Source organism: Lentinula edodes, assembly GCF_021015755.1.
Source record: "Lentinula edodes strain Le(Bin) 0899 ss11 chromosome Unknown C8R40scaffold_41, whole genome shotgun sequence".
Lineage (NCBI taxonomy): Eukaryota > Fungi > Basidiomycota > Agaricomycetes > Agaricales > Omphalotaceae > Lentinula > Lentinula edodes.
In genome coordinates, this window is record NW_025764347.1 from 320,180 (window position 1) to 341,910 (window position 21,731).

General features: G+C 46.2%; 10 protein-coding genes and 1 non-coding gene across 11 annotated transcripts; 6 read left to right on the forward strand and 5 right to left on the reverse strand.

The window, feature by feature from the left end:
• Window positions 1-88: 88 nt before the first annotated feature.
• Window positions 89-2,027, reverse strand: C8R40DRAFT_1055655 (uncharacterized protein; the record flags this gene model as incomplete). The annotated part of the gene is made up of 8 exons (XM_046225016.1): window positions 89-601; window positions 653-734; window positions 788-831; window positions 886-1,119; window positions 1,180-1,358; window positions 1,415-1,560; window positions 1,617-1,671; window positions 1,781-2,027. The coding sequence occupies 8 exons, from the start codon at window positions 2,025-2,027 to the stop codon at window positions 89-91; spliced, it is 1,500 nt and encodes a 499-aa protein (XP_046082030.1).
• A 478-nt stretch (window positions 2,028-2,505) lies between these two features.
• C8R40DRAFT_616952 (uncharacterized protein) lies at window positions 2,506-3,476 on the reverse strand. Its single transcript, XM_046235652.1, has 7 exons — window positions 3,251-3,476; window positions 3,082-3,110; window positions 3,010-3,022; window positions 2,938-2,957; window positions 2,843-2,886; window positions 2,762-2,789; window positions 2,506-2,670 (listed from the first exon to the last, which is right to left on the reverse strand). The coding sequence occupies exons 1-7, from the start codon at window positions 3,377-3,379 to the stop codon at window positions 2,658-2,660; spliced, it is 276 nt and encodes a 91-aa protein (XP_046082031.1). The 5' UTR covers window positions 3,380-3,476; the 3' UTR covers window positions 2,506-2,657.
• Window positions 3,477-4,410: 934 nt separating this feature from the next.
• C8R40DRAFT_1162917 (acyltransferase ChoActase/COT/CPT) lies at window positions 4,411-6,748 on the reverse strand (the record flags this gene model as incomplete). Its single annotated transcript, XM_046230309.1, has 8 exons — window positions 4,411-4,592; window positions 4,673-4,910; window positions 4,989-5,222; window positions 5,283-5,545; window positions 5,595-5,859; window positions 5,903-6,083; window positions 6,149-6,211; window positions 6,267-6,748. 8 exons carry the CDS (start codon window positions 6,746-6,748, stop codon window positions 4,411-4,413), a joined length of 1,908 nt encoding a protein of 635 aa, XP_046082032.1.
• A 425-nt stretch (window positions 6,749-7,173) lies between these two features.
• Window positions 7,174-9,594, forward strand: C8R40DRAFT_1055755 (PPPDE putative peptidase domain-containing protein; the record flags this gene model as incomplete). The annotated part of the gene is made up of 9 exons (XM_046225027.1): window positions 7,174-7,271; window positions 7,335-7,413; window positions 7,469-7,573; window positions 7,625-7,637; window positions 7,694-7,768; window positions 7,832-8,373; window positions 8,410-8,485; window positions 8,544-9,314; window positions 9,392-9,594. The coding sequence occupies 9 exons, from the start codon at window positions 7,174-7,176 to the stop codon at window positions 9,592-9,594; spliced, it is 1,962 nt and encodes a 653-aa protein (XP_046082033.1).
• A 441-nt stretch (window positions 9,595-10,035) lies between these two features.
• Window positions 10,036-10,778, reverse strand: C8R40DRAFT_1162919 (HIT-like protein; the record flags this gene model as incomplete). Its single annotated transcript, XM_046230310.1, has 4 exons — window positions 10,036-10,224; window positions 10,286-10,347; window positions 10,405-10,539; window positions 10,634-10,778. 4 exons carry the CDS (start codon window positions 10,776-10,778, stop codon window positions 10,036-10,038), a joined length of 531 nt encoding a protein of 176 aa, XP_046082034.1.
• Window positions 10,779-10,944: 166 nt separating this feature from the next.
• On the forward strand, window positions 10,945-12,125 carry C8R40DRAFT_1175173 (uncharacterized protein; the record flags this gene model as incomplete). The annotated part of the gene is made up of 2 exons (XM_046232291.1): window positions 10,945-11,055; window positions 11,118-12,125. 2 exons carry the CDS (start codon window positions 10,945-10,947, stop codon window positions 12,123-12,125), a joined length of 1,119 nt encoding a protein of 372 aa, XP_046082035.1.
• Window positions 12,126-12,846: 721 nt separating this feature from the next.
• C8R40DRAFT_t214 lies at window positions 12,847-12,944 on the forward strand. Its single transcript has one exon. It is a non-coding gene; the product is annotated as a tRNA-Ser (tRNA).
• Window positions 12,945-14,523: 1,579 nt separating this feature from the next.
• C8R40DRAFT_1162920 (mitochondrial NAD transporter) lies at window positions 14,524-15,786 on the forward strand (the record flags this gene model as incomplete). The annotated part of the gene is made up of 6 exons (XM_046230311.1): window positions 14,524-14,566; window positions 14,629-14,745; window positions 14,804-15,120; window positions 15,170-15,338; window positions 15,395-15,692; window positions 15,744-15,786. 6 exons carry the CDS (start codon window positions 14,524-14,526, stop codon window positions 15,784-15,786), a joined length of 987 nt encoding a protein of 328 aa, XP_046082036.1.
• Window positions 15,787-16,144: 358 nt separating this feature from the next.
• On the reverse strand, window positions 16,145-19,029 carry C8R40DRAFT_1072933 (uncharacterized protein; the record flags this gene model as incomplete). Its single annotated transcript, XM_046226510.1, has 4 exons — window positions 16,145-16,642; window positions 16,697-17,898; window positions 18,194-18,205; window positions 18,435-19,029. 4 exons carry the CDS (start codon window positions 19,027-19,029, stop codon window positions 16,145-16,147), a joined length of 2,307 nt encoding a protein of 768 aa, XP_046082037.1.
• A 418-nt stretch (window positions 19,030-19,447) lies between these two features.
• C8R40DRAFT_1175176 (uncharacterized protein) lies at window positions 19,448-20,931 on the forward strand (the record flags this gene model as incomplete). The annotated part of the gene is made up of 4 exons (XM_046232292.1): window positions 19,448-19,601; window positions 19,658-19,762; window positions 19,816-20,091; window positions 20,156-20,931. 4 exons carry the CDS (start codon window positions 19,448-19,450, stop codon window positions 20,929-20,931), a joined length of 1,311 nt encoding a protein of 436 aa, XP_046082038.1.
• Window positions 20,932-21,101: 170 nt separating this feature from the next.
• On the forward strand, window positions 21,102-21,655 carry C8R40DRAFT_617488 (uncharacterized protein). The gene is made up of 2 exons (XM_046235653.1): window positions 21,102-21,372; window positions 21,428-21,655. The coding sequence occupies exons 1-2, from the start codon at window positions 21,234-21,236 to the stop codon at window positions 21,538-21,540; spliced, it is 252 nt and encodes an 83-aa protein (XP_046082039.1). The 5' UTR covers window positions 21,102-21,233; the 3' UTR covers window positions 21,541-21,655.
• Window positions 21,656-21,731: the final 76 nt, after the last annotated feature.

The window sequence follows — 21,731 nt, forward strand, 5'->3', positions numbered from 1 at the left end:
TTCTCCTTCCGGTGATAGAACACACATAAAGAGATACACGTCCTAATCATGAATATACTTAGTCGTAAAGGCCAGACTTATATATTGCTCAGAACCAACCCATCCAACTCTGTTCCGTGTTAGGATGCAACGCACCGAGCTCGAAATTAACTGAGTTAGACCCGGTGTAATGGGAAGTGATCGGGGGAATGGCGGGAGCAGCATCGAACACAAAAGGATTAGCAATCTCGGCATACAGATAGGGCAGAATGGGCCTCGAAAGGTCTATATGCGGAGGCGGAGTCCACGAATGTGAAGGCGGACAGGTGGTAGGGTTCCCAACAGAGCACTGACAAGGTTTACGCATCGGAAACATAATTTTGGCCCTCTCGTGAGCTTCTGCAATGCATTGTGTGAGGAGAGGGTGTGCGTGTTGGAATGAATCATCTGTTGGTGGCGGACTGGGAGCAGGAACGAACGGATTAGAATCCATCTTGATCAATTGATCAATAAAGGTATCATGTTCGTCTTCGTGCCGTAGCACCAAGGTGGGAACATCTTGGCCATGATACCATCGTTGAAAGATGTTATTCGCTTTCGCTATGATAATGTCAAGCATTGGCTAGACAAGTCAGTCGAGATTTGTTGAGAAACACCAAATATATAAACTTACCACTATCTCACTAGATCTCGTATGAGTTACAGCCTGGTAGAGTAGTCGCGCGCGTTGCAATTCTTGAAGACCAGCAGGGGATCTGTCATAATCGTTCAACAAATCAGTCATTGACAAGTGATTTTTGAGACATACAGGCATGTAAACGGTGCTCGACTGACAAGCAGCGCAATTGCAACCTAAGTGAGATCGGAAATCAATCAGCAACATAAAATGTGTACATATTCACCTACCACCGCCGAGAATGTGTTCGACCAATATCCAAGTATCCGTGCAGCTAGTTCGGGTTCACGTCGATACAGTGTTTCAACTGCAGCTATCATCCGCACAGCACCAAGCCAGACTGCAACAACTGATGGGGCATATCTATGCCGTTTATTGAAAGCTTCTTCAGGACCACTGAGAGCTCTCATAAAGTAGGTCCGATGGAGTTGTAGGAGTACTAAATTGACCGGGGGTTTAACGGACTGGGGTAAGCGCATGACAGAGCATTTCGTACCAGATTCATAAGCCATAGTGAACGAGACCTGCTGCAAAAGCATTATACGTGATTGCGAATTCTGTCTTTGTAGGTGTTCGGGGATGGGAAATTTTCGAACTTGCATGTCCAGTTCGAGAACGGTACTGTATTCAATTCCAGGTTGGGAAAGAGCATCGACAATGGGATATAGACAGTCGACATAGAAAGAGTGTTTCCAGCTTTGATCTGAACGTACTTACGCCTTGAGTGGACACTCTGATCAAGTAATAGATTGCACTCACAATGATGAGAGGACTCCAAGAAATCACAATGAGGGTCAGGAATATACATCGGACGTGAACAATCCATATGTTTGACGGATAAAGATGGAGGTCGACCTAGAGACAGTGCAAGACGGGAGTCCAAACATAATAGCTCCCAAAACAGACTAGTGGGGTCGATGTACCTCAGCATCATTAGAGCAAATATATGTGTACGGCCTACCTGCGACGGTTCTCTACCTCCTCGGGAATGACCTTAGATTTGACCCCATTACGATCTGGATGGGATCAGTGGCTGAACAATATGAATGGAAGGATGGAACGCACGTAGTCCAATCTACGGTGTTTTTTTTGGTCAGAATTATGAAGGATACTACAACTGTCGACATACACTTTGAGCAAGCTTGGCAGTCAGACCCATGAGTGCCCAGGCTTGGTCTGTGCTCTTTTTCTTGTCTGAGAACACCAATAGGAACCACAGTTCGTAATACAGTGCGGTGACTGTCTCCACAGTTGTGTCTTCCAAGACTGGAATTTCGCAAAGAGCAGCGCGGGCAAGCATATGGTATTTTTCGCTGTCGGGAGACTCAGCTGGTCTGTTGAGATCAACATAACAACCGATAGCAAGGATCATGTAAAGCAGTGCAAGACGTCTGGGACTGAGCTCTTCCAATGGGGTACTATAGCAATGGTGAAGAAGATTAGAAATGAAACTAGGATCTGGATGGATGTTGCATCTAACGTGAGGAGCCCATGAGTTTCGGAGCCCAGGAAAATGCAATCGGAAGGGACATACTGCCAAGAGACGTTAGCTCGCATTTGTTCCCAGAGGTATGCACTCTCTTGCCGAGAAGGGAGCTGGCAACGGATATACTCTCTTAAGGAAAGGCTCGACTCAAGAGAAGTGCGGCCATCGCCAAGAGGAAAGGCATGGTTCAGACGCTGAATCTCGGCTTCCATTCTATCGTCACGTCGTTTGCCCTACATATTGTTACCGACAAGCTTAACGAAAAAACAAGCAAGCATACCGCAGCTACGCTACTCATTGCATCAGACCAATTGGGCTCGATATCTGGATTGAGATCGTGGTCGATAGTCCGCTCTGCCGACACTGGAATGGAAGACCCGTCATGTTTCGGTTGAGCCACACCGTAAAGCTGCATGGTGCTTTTCACGTTGAGCATTTCGGGTTGAAGGAGTGGATGCGGATTGGATGGACTCGAAGTTCCCTCTAAAGCTTCTTCAAGCCGCCGGATATGTTCGCTCATCTCTTGAATCTTGGAATGAAGTTGTTCAGTATTGGCAAGAATGAATCTGAATAGATTCAGAAACGAATACGTGGTTTTCGATAAGAAACGGAAAATCTACCTCGTTCCCTTGCCAGAAACCAGTACACCTATGACGAATAAGCTGAGGAAGATGCTGTGAACAACAACGTCGGAAACTCACCATCGGGACATATGTCGCTAACCCCTCGTTTCTTGCACGACCCACTTCAAGATAAGTCAGGCAGGACAGATGAGAAGATGTTTTATGGGCCCTACCAAGGAAAGGTTCGATCACACTTGATACAACGTGAGTGCTGAAGACATCGGCGGCAAAAATTGCAGGCTCACTCTTAACTTCAATCTGATCAACACAACCGAGTTCAATTATATATGTTTTCATTCATGGAGTACCACTCTCACCGCCTGCATTCACAACATGACAATGGAACCTAAAAGATAGAATTGTGAATCTACCCAAAAATTGGCGACAAAGGTCGGGCCAAGCTACCTTCTTTCCACCTTGTTTTTTGGAGGTCAAAGTTTCTGAAATGAATACATGGTTTTGTGAAGAGCTGGGTTCAACAGTAAATTCTTGGTGCATTCCTTCGGAGTGTGTTGCTGGCTGATGGTCTTTGCGAGGACGTTTGACAGGCCTTCCATCTGCAGAACAATCGATGTTGATGCTGGGTCCACTGAAAGTTGCAACGGACGGTGACATTCTGGAAGCAGCCTGGGTTGGCGGTCGAAGATAGAGAAAACTATGTGCGTGCAAACAGCATAAGATGTGTTTGGCTGGGAAGAAGAGGGATAAAATGGGTTGCTTACACAATATTATATCAAGGGAGAGCCTCGGAGACGCGGAATTTAGAAATGTCTATATATGAAATGTTCAAAAGATCTCTTCCTAATCGCAACTCTTCCGCCGATGTCTCTTTATTTGACTTTTATACATTCTCCGTATCAATAGGACAGCTATAAGATCTTATGCAATACACCCTGGTACACACCTACAACAGCAATTTGAACAATCCCATTGAAGAACGAGAACAGATAGACGAGAACAAACATCTTGATTCCGGACGAAGACAGAAATTATAAATCTTTTGAACTCCGAATCGGATTATTCCAAAAAGGGCGGCGGCAGCTATTGATAACTCCGTATGGAAGGCGTCCTTCCTTATTGAGGTTGTCCCCCTTGGTCTTTCGGAGAGGTTACATCTGGTTACACACAGCAGGACCGCCAAATGAGCCCAACTACTTCGACACTATCTATATACATGAACAAAAATATTCTTCCGAAAATTGTGACTGCATGCGAAATACACGGACAGAAGTGAGAACGCATGTGTCGATCTTTCCTAATCTTTCCCTCTCAGCCCTGTCTTGTGAGCATTAAGATCCAAAGAAACCTTAAACGACTTTGAGATCAGTTTTGAAGTAAGAACGTCGCTGTGAATTTTGTTCCTCTTCAGACTTGCCCTTGAACTTTCTTTTACCTTCCTACTAGTACTTACAGGGTGTGAGCCAGCGCTGCGAAATGCTCGGATCCGGAAGAACCGGGGACCTAAGTTCAGCTTTTGCAGCGGCTAATCTCCATGAGGGATGACTCCGTCGACTTCGGCCACTTCTAATTAAACCCATTGCCTACAACTATGGACAAAAGTGAATGTGAGTGGAATCACATCGTATAGCGCCCATCAGTGGGAGATAGATACCAACAAAAGATATGACGCACTACATAGCACTACACTATAGCTTGGTTTTATCCGTTGCAATTTGAGCAGCAGCGTTTTCCATCATGATACGCGTCTCTGTTGCTGCCTCAGCCAGATAATGTTTGAGTTCTGCAGTACTGCGTTTAAGACTTGTGATTGTCCAACGAATGTAATCGTCTCCAATAGAGTAGGAGAGTCCGTATCCATCGGGAACGACTAAAGGTACGTGGCGAATACACAAAGCAGCCAATATCAGATCTCTCAAAATTATACTGATATAAAATGCCCAATCTCACCTTCCCCATAACCCCATCCGTCAAAGTAATCGCTACTCAACTGACTGGTACTCAGCTCCCAATGGCTAGTCTTAGCGTACGAGGAATCCTTGAAGATAGCGGGCAATTCTTCACCCTCATTCATGATCTTCTTGAGCCCAAAGAGATGTCTGTCAACTCCTTGTCCGTCAGCAGCCCAAGCTGCGTACTGTAGATGACGCGTCATTGCAGCGCGGAACAACGAAGATCGATGGACGTCCTGATCGAAAAAAATACTGATTAGTTACCATCTAAAGAGGCAATGATTGATCATTGAGTAGGATTAAATGGAACGCACGGTCTGGTGTGGATCAAGCATTGCCTCTGCCCATGCTTTGGACTCGTTGCTGGCACTTCGAATGACTTCGGTCCGTCCGAGTTGGTATTTCCTCGTCTGGGCACTTTCATAAGTAACTGGGGGACGATTGAACATCTTGTGGAAAGCGAGCTGCTTCACGAGCTGGGCCCAAGCATCCGGGGACGCTTTGAATTTCTTAATATAATTCTTCCCGTATCCTTCATAATGAAGCACCTGCACAATAACAAAATGAAATCTTAGTAATAAATTATATGAGAGATTGGGGTAACATACGTGCAAATCATGATCGGCGACAAGTTTGTCGAAGCGTTCCTCAGCGGAGGCGACATCTTTCCGTATTTTGTCGTTCAAAACAAATTTGATCTCAACTGGTTGAGGAAGTGAAACTTCAGTTTCGCTTGTACGCGGAGGTCCAAGATTTATCTTGTTTTGAGCTATGGCAGCCAGAATAAACTCGTTCATTCGCAACGTAGGGGTACCATCCATGCACGAATGTTCGCCCAGGAAACCTGAACGGCCATTGTCAAAGACGATAACTGAAGAGATGATGAGTCAGTCAGTCAGGTCAAAAGTGTATGTACTAACGTTGATGTTTGTCATAGAAGCGGTTCCGTCCATTCCCGACCCAACAAGACCAGGAAATCTCTTCTCGCGTGACTGGTTTTGTATCATCTAAGCATACGACGATCATGGCACTTTCAATTTCCCGCAACGCGTTCTCGTTTTCCGGGGACCCATCAATAACTGTCTTTCGGGCATCGGCCCAATAGTCACGATTATCCGAAGTAAGTGCGCCAATTGGAACGGTTGTAGCTGATTCAGAACCAGCTTGCTGGATGATCCTCCCTACCTGGCTAAATCGCAAGTTATAACAGAAATGTATGTCAGGGAACGAAAGAATTCACGAACACTTCAAGTTCGGCTGCCGATAGCTCACGTCTTGGGTCGGAGTCAATAGCTAGAGGTACGGAAAAGAACCTATTTTTGCGGATGAACACAACATGATTATTTGTCTTCGGATCGTGTTTTTTCGCAACGTCTGACGGTTTCACGGGATAACGAGATGAATGGAATCTTACGTCGGACCAAAGTCAGTTATGAAGGTCCGCGGCAGAAGCAATGTCAATGAGCTTACTTACAACCATTTGTATGAATCCATACATAGAGGTGCGCCGCGTACTTTCTGGGGTTCAAGTAGCTGGCTGTGATCATAATGAGTAATGTGGAGGTGGACGATGAAAATTACCTTTCACATACCCTTCAGTCATTTCACGGAAAACCATCATAGCTTTGATCAGACTAGCGGCCCGTGCAGCTGGTTCCCTTCTAAATTTGTCATCAAGATGCACATAGAAGTAACTGACGAATACGACTACTGGGTCCCGGTAGCCCATATAGGCAACGTCGTTCCACCAGTTACTGAGCCAGTTCTTGATCCCAGGTTCCGCTGCCCTTGCTTCCAACCTCTTCTGCAGTTCCGCAACCTGCGGCGATGATATAAACTCTTTCACGGCAGCTTCCGTCTCTGCGAAAGCAATATCATTAACGTGCGGTCTGACAGTCTCGAGGTACTTGGCGGCAGTTGACGAGAGGGAAGGCACGGGAAGATGCGGAAGGGATTCTTGAAATCGTAGCATTGGTGGAGCCCTCGGATCCAATACATATCCAGGAGGTACAGATTCAGAGGTATGAAGAGACGCAGAAGATTTCAATTTCGATGGCCGGGATGCCTTAGACATGATAGAAGTAGCAAATGAAGGGTTGCTTTGGGAGTAAGAGCCCTACATAAACGCAATTCTTTTGAGTGAGAAAAATGACCATGAACATGGGAAATAGACGCACAACTGATGGGCGACAACGCGTGAATTTGGAACTGGACCTCAGCATCAAAGGCAAGATAAGATGGGATCGCAAAAACCCACAACGAAGATCTATAAAATTGGAGAGTCTAGGAGGAATTTAGGAGCAGACTATACTTCGGGTAACCGTAAAACGGTCAAGGATTACTTTATAAGGCCTGCCGGGAAACCGAATGACCGATATAATCACATGCCCAATATCCTGATCATGAGCGCTAGTGTACGCGCGTCGTTGCCTCCGAATTCTTTCAATCCTACTTAAATATTATTACCTGAACTTGAATTTATCATCTTTACTTTGAACAATGCCTGAACCCGTAAAGCTATACGTCTATGATCTCAGCAGTGGCATGGCGAAGCAAATGTCTCTCCAGTTGACAGGCAGACAAATCGATGGCATATGGTGAGTACTATTCTTTCGCGTTCAATTCCTCTTTATTAGAGCTCATCTCGTATTACTGTACAGGCACACGTCCATCGTGGTTTTCGGAAAAGAAGTATTCTACGGTCAAGGCATCGATATAACTCCTCCAGGCCGATCTCATGTACGTTAAGCCCAGCCCACGAAACTCTCTTCACAATCCAATCGAAAGTTCTTAGCATGGCAATCCCCTTCACATTGTTGACCTCGGAACAACTGACATAGATGAAGCAACATTCAATGAATATTTAGAAGAGATGAGGGAGCATTATACAGCTGATAAGGTGAACTCATTGTCGCTCTATTCCCAGGTTTCACGCTTACTTTTTGCCCAGTATCACCTCCTAGGTCAGTTCAAATAACTAAATGATCGCAAGATGTTCTTTATGGATGCTTTGACTCAGAATTCAACTGTAATTCCTTCACCAATGACTGTGCTGCTTTCCTAACGGGAGGATCTATACCTGATTTCATCAAAGGTAGGGCTTCTTCTCAGAGGCACTATCTCGACTCACTCTGATTTCCCATCTACTTCAATTCAGATCTTCCATCTGACTTTCTTTCTACTCCTTTTGGTGCCGCTCTACGACCGACAATAGACGCTATGTATAGGCGTCCTGGAGCTATGCAACCACCTCTCCCGACTAACGCTGCTCCAACCTCAATGGCAACTCCCAATCCTGAGTTGGCGGCCTCTATCCTCCAGGCTGTTGCCGCTCAGGCTCAGCAAGGCATGCTACCTTCATCCGCCCCTCCTCTACAGGCTACAGAATCCTTGGTAGCCCCATTACATCAAATAACCAATTCTGCTTCTCTCCAGAGTTTATTACGGACGCACAAAGCCGTGGTGGTAAATTTCTCCGATATGATAACATGCCCTCCCTGCCGAGTAATCGCTCCTGTATATGAACAACTCGCTCATGAAAAGGGCGTCAAAACCGTCAGTGGAGCGGGTGCTGCTTTCGCAAAGATAGATCTCTCTACTCCCCCCGGGAAAGCACTGGGAGCCGAATGGAGTGTTAGAGTCATGCCAACATTCATGTTCTTCTTAGATGGAAAGAAGGCATGGTTTTCGGCTTTTTGCGTCGCGTGAATTGCTGATTATTCCTGTTACTTGTAGATATCTGAGATGAAAGGTGCTGATGCCAACGAGCTTCGATCCCAAATAAACCTGCTTCTATTCCAAGCCTTCCCGCGTGCGGAAAACTCCAATTCATTCGGATTATTCGAAAAAGCTGACATGTTGTTGCATAGCCCATCCTCACAATTCCCTATCGCTTCCAGCCATGCAGGCCTTGTCGCTCAACCCGATATTGTTTACTCAAGCACCCGCGCTAGACACCGCTGCGAACAAACTTATGTCCTTTGTTACTTCCACGCAATGGTCTCCAAATTTTACTCAAAGCCAAACCGACGTAAAACAGGTCCTATTCAATACAGTGTTACCGTACCTCAAATCTCGTTCGAATACACCTCCTTTGTCAGCAAATCCCATTCTCCTGGCATCCTGGGCAAAGACCACGTCTACACTAGTACAAGCACTTCCGCTGGAATCACTCTTCCCTCTAGTCGATATGTGGCGCTTAGCATTATTGGACAGCAGTGTCGCAACCTGGTGTGCTGCTCAGCAATCCACTCCCAACACCACGCCCATCCACTTATTCTTATCCAAAGTGATTTCTTCCGTAGCTAGTGCACCTCGTGCATATCTCCTAACTTTGCTGCGTCTCCTCTCAAACACCTTTTCCAGTCCAGTCCTCGCACCGCAGCTCCTTCTAGGCCAAGTTAAATTTTCAATGACGGCGTTACTAGTTTCAACTTTGTTACACGAAGACGCCGGTGTGAGAACTGCTGCGGCGAGCTTGGTGTTCAACGCTGCGGCATTTTTACAGAAAGGAAGAGTGGATGCTGTGAAAAATGGTGGTGGAAGTGGGAAGAGTGACATCGAAGATGAGGATTGGGAAGTAGAACTGGTGAGTGCGGTGGTGGAGGCTATTGATAGGGAGAAAGTCAACGAGGATGTTGGTTAGTATGATTTGTGTCTCCTCATTTTTTCATCTGCTCATGAATTTCTCCTGCACATCGTCTTGTTTATGTTACAGTGCATCGTTTGACTGCTTGCCTTGGCTGCCTCCTGCGGCTTTCTCCCTTCTATCAATCCCAGATGACATCTCTCCTTGAGGTGCTTCAGGCGAAATCAATTCTCAAGGGAAAACTAGCGAAGGGAGGATGCGGAGAGAATGGAATCAGTAAAAAAGAAGTGAAGAAGTTATTGGAGGAAATAGCAGATAAACTTTGTCCGTGAAAGGACATATGGAAGTGTAAGTAGGCATAGAACGGCGTGCATGGGCCATTATATTTCTAAGATAGATTGTAACGATCATGGATCCACTAACAAGATGGTATATAGACGCGAGTCGGGGAGTTTAGATCCTGGGCAATCTTGGGGCGCTCTGCTGGGGCCTTGAACCTCGTGAATCAAAGCTATACCACGAATATACCTTCTACTCCATCGTGCATAGTGGTCTCCTTGTTGATGTGAAGGGTCGATGTGGTCCCCTTAGTATATGCTTAGCTATCGGCTTCGCACTTTACTCACTTTGAGTTTAGGCTTTGCCGACTGGAATCAAATTATCACGAGTCGGAATCCATTTCCCCATCCTTTGTTCAGTTATAGAGTAGCTTTTTCTTGAAAGGGTATATAAACCAGAGAGATCTAGATTTTGTCAAGTGGACTAGACAAAAATTATAATCGTGCGCGGATTGATTTCGCTAACAACATAGCATCCTCATCGTCTAGCTCTTCCCGCCCTTCAAATTCTATCTGGTGCATCTGTCTTCTAGTTGGAGGCGGTCCTTTGTTGTTTGATACTTCAGCTATGGCGGGCGATGAGGAAGCGTTATAATTCGGCGCTGGTATGATATGATAATGGACCTAGAATGTAATCAATTGATCGAATACGGCTCAGAAACGATTTACAAGAAATATCTCTTACATGAGGCACTGCTTGTGCATACTCTTGATTGCATACAACGTTAAGTGCGGTATTTCCTAGTGCTAGTGCATCATATATGTACATTTCAAAACACCGTACGGAATGACACGAACTCGAACCTTGAGTAAGCGCATAAGCTACCTTGGAGACAGCTTCACCAACAGCGGCGGCGTATTCAGAAGGAAGATCTGACAGCCTAGAATAGTGTACTTTTGGTACGACGAGGGTATGCCCTTTCCTCAATGGCATTATGTCTTCTCGTACGTAGGCAGATGACAGCGAGTGGTCATGAGAGCAGAATGTCAGCCTTCCTGTCCAAGTTTCCCATATATGATGTGACGAAATGACCTAGGAACGCAACCACTTTGTCGTTCTCGTATACACGGTTCGATGGGGATTCGTTATTGATTATGCGACAAAACGCGCAGTTGGAATCTTTTTTCCATGAGTGCGGCGGGCGATCAACCTGAGATTTGATGATGAAGGAAGTCATGGAAGAAAGATGTAGATAAGTACTGCGGAGACGAAGACGAAGCTCAGCAAGCTGAGTGCTCATAAGGCTACGGAAAAAGCTGACGAAAGCGATTCTGTCGTCACGTGTAACTAAATTCTCTGAGTATTTCACGGTGTCCCTGATCATAATTGCTCCCAGGTGAACCATGGAGGTCCCTATCCTTACAATTTTGCTTAAATCAATCTTTATTGTTTATTCATTCTTGCGAGACCCCTTCCCAACTTATCGACCAACGAACGACTCTTCTCTAAGGCTCGTAAGCCGTTTCTTCCGACGATTTCATGTTAATGATCAGTAACTTGAATGATCCAACTCTAGGTGGACGATATCAATGTGCCCAAGGATGCTCAATCAGAATGGACAGACGGTTTCGACAATGTCACATCAGGCTTGACCGATCAAGCTAAAAAGATGGGTAGTGCTGATAGCGATTCCAGGAAGATTAGCCTGTCGTTCAGGCTCTGCGATCTTCCCATCGAACTTGCTCTCAATATACTGTGTCTAGCGGGTTCTCAGTCACAATCCACCTATCTCTCCCTCCTGCTGACTTGCAGAGCGACATATAAACTTGTGCGAGACGAATGTGTACCTTTCCTTCCCATCCGTATCACTCAAAAAAACCAGGTTCCGCTTTTCGTGATGTGGCTTCAGAAGAATCCGACTTTGGCGCTTCGAGTAAAGCATATATGGCTTTTGCCCAATACTTCTGCTCAGTTACTAGGACTAGGTGATGCTGGTGTATTGTTCTGCATCAACTGTTGCCCGAATCTCATCTCCCTTGCCTGCGGTGCAAGAGAACTGCGATCGTGGGATGCCATGCACACTTCTCCTGGGCCGCATCAAGCTCCTTTTCCCTGTGTCTTTCAACATCGGTTCTTGAAACACCTCACCGTGATGGAAGATTGCATTTGGAGTCTCCCGCAAGGAAGCCAACTTTTGGACCAAATCGAAACGTTGCACATTATTGGGTGCAGGTCTTCGCAAGTCCAGTTCCCTTGCTCTGCACCACTCCAATCGCGATATCCGAATCTGATCGAGGCCTCATTTTCTCTGCCGAACGGTGTAGCACCAAACACAGAGGCCTTTCTTTCGGGTCACTTTATGCAATCCCCAAAAATGAGACAAGTAGTGTTCATCACGCGCACCAAACCAGGGTCCAGTTCTGTTCTTTCCTCTTCGATGTTGACTTCTCTTCTTGGACCACGATGTCTGCTTCTCTACAGGCAAAAGCGGTGGACAGAGATGAAGATGTGGAAGGAACGATCTGTGGACATGGGATGTATCTGGAAAATGCAGCGTTATGATGCGATGCAACTTCGCTCTTGATTGGTGAAATGTTATGCTTACTCATCTTTTCACACTTCTCAGCTCTTCTATTTCTTGAACGCTGTCAGTTCGAAATCTTGCATTCACCTCTGTACATACTATCACTTGTAATCCGTTGCTGTCAGTTTTGGGTTTTGGCGAACATGATTCGGCATTGCTAAACGATTCAAATAGGTCCATTGTCGATCCACAAAGTACAATTGGCGGCTTTGTACATACTACTGCCAAAATATTTACGTACCCTCTTATTGAACGAGTGCCCTGCTTCATTGTACGTCCGGCTTGTCCAGGGCTTGCCGCAGCAAGGTCTGTCATTTGCTCAAGCACAATACTGGTTCAACGGAGATACATTCTGAGTGAACCAAGACTCAGCCTTATGCCCATTAGCTGGAATGGTGATTTCTAAGCAACTTTCCAACGCAGAGATAGTGTGGGAAACGTATTTTAATGATCGGACGGAAGCAAACGGCGGGGGGGTCAAAGCTGGTTATATCAAGCCAAAACTAGTTAACTACAGTACCTACTCGAGTTCGTGGGTGATGAAAATTCTGAATCTCTCATATGAGAAGCATGTTGTTGTATGATGAGGAGCACAAAAGAAGCTGCTTCACTCAAGCTAAAATCGGTCAACAAGATCTGAAAGAGTCCAAACAACTTCCGCAGCGAGAATGTTAGTTTCCTTGTTCAAGATTATATTACGACCTTGCAACCCGAGTGTCAGGTCACTTTGCCGGAGAGGTTAACGGGATCGCCTGCTACCTTCATGTAGTCGATAGCGGTTGGGCTTTGCCCGCGTGTGTTCGAATCGCACAGGTGACGATTGTTTTTGTCTTGTTTTACTTCTCTTCTGGTACGCGTGAAGCCAAGTCGGGAACAACGGCGAAGACACACTCGGGAAAGCGAATTTCTTGGGAGGTTCGAACTTCTGTTAGCCACTGCGGAAAAATGAGAAGAATCTAGCAAAGCTTTGGTGCGTTATAATAACTAGCCAGTAACTCGTGCATGAAATCCCCATGCCAAGTAGTGCTCAACAACTTGAATGTCAGCACTTACAGAGTGAAACTCAGCTGAACCTCAGATAGCAACTTGTGTATTCAATGTGCCTCAGAAGAAGAGGGAACGCGAATCCAAAATGCGATCTTTTTAACCACTGCTGATAGCAAACAGTGGTCATACTTTTTTAGACTTTCACATCAATAGACTCGAGCCAGTAGCTTCGGATGTTGACACTTTGGAAACTGGCGCTCAATCTCTGCCGAGAAAGTGATTCCGCATATCGCTTCTCAGCAGCAGACTGGTTCGAGTCTATCACATCAACAACACACTGATGACCTCACGCACGCCCGCCAACCTACATGAATCGATTTGGCATACATCGATAGCTTCGGCTTGTAACAATTGTTTGAACACCATCCTGTTGTGCGTGTGTTCACCTGTAGCGACACCTATTCCGTGAGGTTTCAGAGCTTTTCGGAGCATGACCAGCAAATGATCCAACCAAGACAAGGGATTCCTTAAGCTTGCCGGTGCTTTTCCGGGAAAGAGTACCTAATCCGCAATGGATTTGAAGTGGTTCTAAGTTTCAAATTCATCAGCTGCTTTACAGTAATTAACACACGTATTATTTAGTTACAGAAAATTACTGACTGGCATTGTGAAATGCAAATATCGTTCAGAGTGAGCCACCTGAGTAAGACATGCATAGGGATCTGTCCGTGTGTTTCTTTCCTCAGTAGTAGTATGGATCTTTATCGGTTCCAGGTGGTATGAATTCGGGAAGGCTCAGCCACATTATGGGGATGGCGACGGTAAAGGCTGTTGCATCTGGTGACTGATCAGGAAAGGATATTCGTTTGTATAGGATTAGAATTAAGAAAACATGATTACGACCCACAAAGGTGGGTGAAGACCAGCACTATGTCGAAGCAAGAGTCAGGTCGCATGTGTGAGTACTGGCTAGGCGTGACTCAGTGAATAGCGGGGTCGAGGGCGCGATTTTGGCGGGATGGCGATGGACGTTGAGAACTGTTGATGAAGAGCTCTATTGATTTACCTGTGGATAATGGAGATCATTGGCAAGGACTCACATATAAGCTCTGTACTATACAATTCAGAAGCTGTGGTACTCATGCCTCTGATAATTGCGCAACGCCTAGCCTCTTTGAACTCGGCTGACAAAAACACCTGAAAGAGAAATCAACGGGAATCGAAGAGGATTCCTTTGGAGTTTCAGTTCTGCCGATGTCTTCCGAGAACCCCGGAGCTTGGCCGGATAACTTCGGAAGAGATTTCTCATAAGCTGCACCAGTGACTGTCCAACGAGCTCCACGACCTAGTCTCTTCAAAACGACCGACCAAGAAGCAACGCCAGGACCCCGCGCATCTGCGGGGCGAAGCTATGCAGTCTGGCAAGACCAAATGGACTGCAAACAGCATGATCGGTGAGTAACTCGTTCGTGGGCTCTCGTTAACATTTTTTTCTTATCACACAAGTTCTATCCAGCTGGCGCGGGCGGAGGCTTTGTTGCAAGTGTAGCGACTTGTCCTCTTGATGTTGTCAAGACGAAACTTCAGGCTCAGAGGTTCGTCCAAGGTCAGGTTGGTTATGAGGGTATCGCCGGTGAGTCGCACTTCTTTTGTGTTGAGCTTTGACGTTCTTTGTTCATTAAGCTTTGAAGGAACAATCAAAACAATCGCAAAGTATGATGGACTGAAAGGTTTCTATCGTGGTCTGGGACCAACAATCCTAGGATATCTTCCAACTTGGGCCATATATTTCGCCGTCTATGACGGGATTAAGTCTGCTTTCGGTGAAGCACCTCTAGGTGTGAACTCCAAATCTAAGAATTGGATATACCCTGCCGCTCAGGTCAAGGGCTATCAACCTGCCATGCGCGAACATCCTTGGTCACTACATATCCTCTCAGCAATGACAGCCGGAGCATGCAGCACTATTTGTACCAATCCGCTTTGGGTCATCAAAACACGGTTTATGGTGCGTTGGCTTTCATTTGTTCGATTATCTTTTCATATTCAATCCACAGACGCAATCCCGGGACGAAGTGCGCTATCGACATACACTCGATGCCGCACTCACTATCTATCGCAGTGAAGGCATTCGCGCCTTCTACCGAGGACTCTTGCCAAGTCTCCTAGGCATCGCTCATGTAGCAGTACAATTTCCACTTTACGAGCAACTTAAGATTTGGGCACGTACGTTTTGTTTCCTCGCAATCTTTTGCATTCTGTCCTGAATCTGGTCTCAAAAGAAGGTGACTCCGAGGAACCTCTGACCAGCCGCACCATTCTTCTTTGCTCTGCTTTTGCCAAGATGACTGCTTCAGTCACTACCTACCCTCATGAAGTCATACGAACACGTTTACAGACGCAACGTCGTCCTCTCGCGGACGATCTCTCATCAGACGGGATGATAAGACGTCATACTGGGCGAGGAGTAATACACACCACAAAGAAGCTTATTCGTAAGGAGGGCTGGACGAGTCTGTATAAAGGGTTATCCATCAATCTCTTACGAACTGTACCAAACAGCGCAGTTACCATGTTGACGTGCGTCGTTCCTTTTACCTTAGTATTCGCAGTCCTGACGCTAGCCTGTAGGTATGAGTTGTTGATGAGACACCTCTCTTCACGGACGCCTTGACTGTTCTGCCTATTTGTTTGAATATCACCTTCCTTAATTTTCAGAGTACATCTATTAGAACCGTGCAATTTCCAGGCTTTGTAATATTTACTGTTTCAGATTTTCTTTGTATCTTTTTGACTCTCCTTACTCTATGCTCTGACTTTTTACACAATGCATGCTTGTAGCACATGAAGTCTAACTCTGGATTGTAAGCATTCGACCACGATGCTCCTGCATGTCTTGTTAGTCAAATGATTGTCGGAGAAAGGTTGATTCCTGAAGTGTCTTCGACTCTTTGTGGATCCTTACGAACTCGCTTATCAAGATTCGGAAGAGATCCGCTCCCTAGAGACTTACATTACAACATGGAATATATTCACAACTTCGAGATCGTTCTTCTGTTTGGAGCAATGGTATTCTCCGCCGCAAACGCAGACCACCATCGCAAAACATATTCTTTTTCTCTATCACCAACCATCTGTGATAACTCCCGATACAATGCCTGTATCAGTTCTGTTCGGTTTTGATCTTGCATCGTTAAGGCTGCCATATCTTCCGAGTTTTTACTTTCTCTGTCGACCCGCAAAACACCGTCGATTTCTTCAAAAAAGCGACCGAGAAGGGATAACGGGAGGGCTGAGACGCATGCAATGAAGGTGATATGGAGACGATGTTTCTGCTCGAGGTCCGGAATGTCGTTTCCAAGGTTTTGTATGGCACTGAGTAGTTTTGAGATACAGTACCAAGCGAGAGTGTATTGAGATAGTTCATCGCTTTCGTATCTTGTAGGGGAAACAGAACTACAGGCCGATCGAACGAGTGCCGCATACGCGATCCGCAATTGCGAGGTAGACAGTTTGCCTTCAGCTGAATTCTAAAGTGAGGTATCAAGACACTGGCGCATTTAGTATTACTTGAAAAAGCTTACCTGAATTAAGCATCTTGAGTAAAACGGTACTAGTCGGGTACAGAAATCTGACAACGATAGATCTTCCTCCTCCCGAGCTTTGCCTTTCCCATCATTCGATCCCGAAACTCCTGGGCCCTTGAGATCAGCATTTGTCGCATTCGCTGCGAGTATAGCCAAGACCACCGAATGTGCCGACTCGAACGTCTCCCGCATCAATTGATCCATGAGTTGCTGTGTCGTATAGTTTGGACTGGAAGAGGATGCTTCAGACGTTCCGGGTGGCGAATGACGCAGATCGAGGTTTGGCTCTACGAGGTTCCATACAGGTCCTTTGAGATACTTGATGCTAAGAACGGGAACAAGTTGTTCAATACATGATAAAGCGAAAGAAATCTTCGCTAATTCAATAATCTGTTCAACCGGAGGCTTCAATCCCTTTTCCACTATGGTCTGTGGATGCCCCAACTCCTGGGACCCAGGGTATACTGATACACGATGCGCCATCAGCTCGTCTATGAACCGCTCTGATACATCTTCAGGCCCGCTAGCGAGTATATCTAGAGCCAAATAAGCAGCCTTGCGCATCTCCTTGAACGATGCTTCCTCTCCGCCCCCCATCGATGATATACCGCCGAATTGCGAGACAACAAAAGATAGACGGAAGAGGGTGAGAAGGGTAGTTAGTGAGAGGGAAGCAGGAGATGATAAGGACGACGTGGGTGAGAGACGGTAGTCAGTAGGTGGAATATAGAGACATGCGGAGAGGACAGAGTCAGATATCATGATTATGGAGAACAGCAGGGTCTTGAGCGTAATCCAGGGTCCAGAAGACGGGCTTACTGCCATCGTGGCTGATGGGATGTTTACCGACAATAATTGTGGTATGACTCCCACAACCTGGACTGCTATTTCCTGCAAACGATTCAGAGTCTCTTGGGATGAAGACAGCCCTTCTCGAGGACGAGAGCTTAGTGAGAGAGAAAGCACGAGTGCCTCTAGACGACTAAGGGAAGCAATATAGGGTTGGAGTGTTTCCGAAGCTGTGGTCTGGTGCAGAAAGTCACCTTCATTGAACGCCTCTGTAATACATGACGTCAAAATCTGTGAAAGCGCAGTAAGGGGAAGTGCTTTGAGCTTCGATGAAGCGACGAGTGGAAGAGATTGTGCAGCAAGGATAAGGGAGAGTGTAGGAAGAGAAATGGACGGAGATGGAATTTGATCTGTTTCGTTGACAATAAATCGGGATTCGAGGTAAAGAGATGTCAAACGGAGATTGTACCGCAAGTGACAGAAAAGTAATGCAAGGCAAACTTGGTTAGTGCTTACTTACAAGACGGCAGGAATTGAACTGACCTTGAAATTCGGAGAAGGCAACCGAACGTGCAAATTGAAGGAGGATACAAATGTCAACAAATTGAACGCGTTGGAAGCGAGGCGTAGAATATATAAGTAGATGTAAAGGTTTAGTTCAACGTGCGACAAAAAGGTTACGCCACATTAAGTTGATTAACTGACCTGCTGGAGCATCTACTAAACAATGTTTAAAGGCACAGCCCACGGAATGAGTGGTTAGTGTGCATCAGTGGGCATCGTCCGCATCGCAATGCATCGCAAACGAGGCAAGGTCCCATAGTGAGATTGCGACAAGTTGATGGAGACATATATGTTACATGGAATATAAAGCCAAATAAAGTTAGTGAAGCTCGAGAACATGGTGACAGAAACTCTAAACCCTATGCAGCACAGCAGGGCTTACCTGGAACAGAATTGCTCAAAAGAGCTATTTGCTGGAATTCGCTCTCCCACTCGCGACCGACACCTTCCTGATCCATGACTTCAGCAAAAGCGATGACAACCTCGTCTTCCACTTTGGCTCTGGTGGCATTCGGAACCGGATCTTGGCTTGCTAGATCACTGCTGTTCGAATCAACATCAAGGCTGTTGGCTTTAGCTTGCGTTCGTAGGTCCTCCAAACCCAGGAGGATACCACTCGCTGCGGCAAGTCGAAGTAGAGGGTTGCCGCCTTGTAGTCCCTTTATTAATTCTTTCGTCCATTGAGCTAGATGGGCGGAAATACTGCGTTCAAAGAAGGTAAACCTGGGTCCGGAGAGTAATGTGAATTTGAGATGAATAGCATGCCGGAAGGAATTTGAGAGTGTTTGTAGACGGGATAAGGTAAATGGATAAGAGAGAAACAAGGGGGAGGTAATAGCAGTCGCGGCAAGAGGAGTGGGTACCAGACTGTGGTTAGCGATGTGGAAAGCCAAAGCGGATTGAATTGTCTCCAACGGAAGAGCTGGTTGAGCACGGTGCAAATGCTGGAGCAAGTTGGTATACGCGTGGCTAGACATGTCCGCTTACTAGAGTTCTTATCCTATAGACTTGCGAAAGTCTATTTTCAAGGTTCTGAAAAGCTGGTGAGCGCACGAAGTCTATGATATTCAAGCGCTGAGCACGGATCGGAGTATTTAGGCCGCAAAATGAAATCACAAATGTGACAAGGCACATCAATCGTCACGCTGTGACGAGTTTGGTTTTGTTTGGACCTGGACGCTTGAAACTTGGCGTTCATTATCGTTGTCGTCGACGTCGCTGGCAAAACTTTCACCTGCACAGGTCCCGAAGGACTGCCTGCTGCGCCGCTCTCTTTTTTTGACACTGGATAATGCGACTTAGAGCTTCTTAATATTCATCAATTCCACATATATCATCATCATACTGGTCACCAGTTCCCGCAAATTCACCTCGAGCCCTTCATCCTTCTATACCATGTCCCGCCGTGTCGAAAATGCTCCTTGGCCCCGCCAAACACAACCTGTAGTGTCCCATCAAAGGTCCCCAAAAAGACGGAAAGTCGACATTGATACCTCGCTTCCTGCCAGTTCTTCTTTCTCTGCTAGACAAGCTCTGGAGAGCGAAGTCGGTAAGTGCTGTGTTGTTGATCTTGCTCACTTGAGCCTTATCCTCCTGCTCCAACAGAGACAGCAGAGACTCAATGCGATATCCTTTCTGGCAATGACATCGAGTCTTGTTTCCCGACAGCGGACTCCGTCTTTGCTCAATCCCAATTTGTCACCTTCGTTTGTGCGTCTCATATGTCGAAGTTCTATGTCTGCCTTGGCTCACTTATCGCATAGGGAACTCCCAGTTACCTTCGTATGCTCAGACCAACAAAGTTAACATATACCTGTTTCATGGAGATTCAAACGAGCAAATCCTGGAAATCCCGAACGTGGACAACTCGAAATATCAAGCTGGAGTTATCACCCTACCAGCAAACGACTCGTGGTGGGGTGAGAACGGCCCTGATTTCAGTGGAACAAACACTTCGTATGGGTTTTATTTCGGCATCACACCCAATACCACTACTTTTGATGCATCGGCGCATACCCAGACCCACTTCACTGCTGTCCGTGAGTCTCCTTTCTCATAAATTCGATTCTGATGTAATGCGCTAATTTCTCTTTTTTTTTTTAGAAACGACATTCCCAGACTCTATTTTATCAAGCATGTCCGCCTCATCTGCTTCAGCTTCATCTGCTTCCGTTTCATCTGCTTCCGCAGCATCTGCAAGCTCTGCATCTGCATCTAGAGCATCAGCCTCTGCAGCGGCGTCGACATCATCGACCACTGCTTCTGGCGCGTCATCCTCGAATGGATCTGGAAACATCCAGTCCGGCAGCAATTCGGGTGGATTTCCTCATTGGGCAATAGCCGTGATCGTCGTCCTTGGCTTTCTGGCAATCGCGTCTTCATGTTTACTGGCTTTCTTCATCATGCGACGACTTCGCCGTCGACGCGAGCTGGATTCCAATCGAAATTCTATGGGCTCCTCTAGTCCTATGATGGCTCATGTGCAGTCTCCGGGCTCACCTCTACTAGCAGGCGGGGCCGAAGGCCCAAGCTCAACTGGACATGGTGCTACAGGCTTCCAACGAGCACCAAGTGTTGTCTCTCCCGATGGAGCCTCATCGATCAGTCATGGTGGGAGTGCAGGGGAAGGTGGACCGTTCAGTGGTGCTGATGCAGCTATCATTGCCAATGCCTTCAGAACAATGTTACGCAAACCCGATTTTGCAGATGCTCCAGTCGAAGAAGGCGAATCCCCCGATTCGCAAGAGCGTGGAAGAGTAGAATTAAGCAGAGAATTGGCTGAAGAGGGAAGGGACATACGCAGTGTGAGCTCTTCTAGAGGTGTTAGAGTGGAGACATTGAGCGATGATGGAGATACCATACAAGAGGCAGACCATTGAACCACCTCGCGAGCATCGGCACCCCGTTTTTGCATGACTTTCATGTCTCTACCTCACGCCTTGCTCGATCATCTTCTTTCTGGCATTCAAGGGGTTTCGTTTGTATGTATCCTTCAGGTTTCCGCTGTTTGACGACCGTACCTTCTTCATCTGTGACATTATTCTTTGCTGCCTCGAAGTGCTAATGTTACTCCTCGCTCTTCTTTTTTTGACATCACATCCCCGCACTTTATGAGTTCCTCCTCCATCCCAGCCATTTTATATTCATATTTCTATCGTCGTTCTCCCGATTCTGTTCATTCATGAACGAACACTTCTTTTATATCCTCTGCCAACTAATACATTTCATCGTCAGTACATACTCATCGTTCCCCTTCATTTTCATCAGTAAATCTACACTTTGTTTGACTCGATCAATCTCCATTCCCGTCCAAATTCACAGTATGTTCTGATTTTTCGTTTTCGTTGCAGTCAATGAAATGTTTTCCTTTTTTAGCAGTTGGTCTTCGCTTTCCCTCCACAAGCATGTTCATTCAGCAACTACTTGTCACAATTATCGACATCGTCTACGATTGCACGCTGTCCGTCGCACAGCATCCACTCCTTTAACCGTCTTTTTTTGGCATTGTCGTATTGCAAAGTCGCATATATCTACATTTCTTCAATTCTAAATTCTTTTGATTTTCAGTTTATTTTTATTCTTTCAGTTTTCTTTCTTTTTCGGACTATGCCTGCGCTTGGCTGGCTTACGCAGAACAGGATTCAACAGAAATGTTGTCGTCGCTACAACTACTCATTGT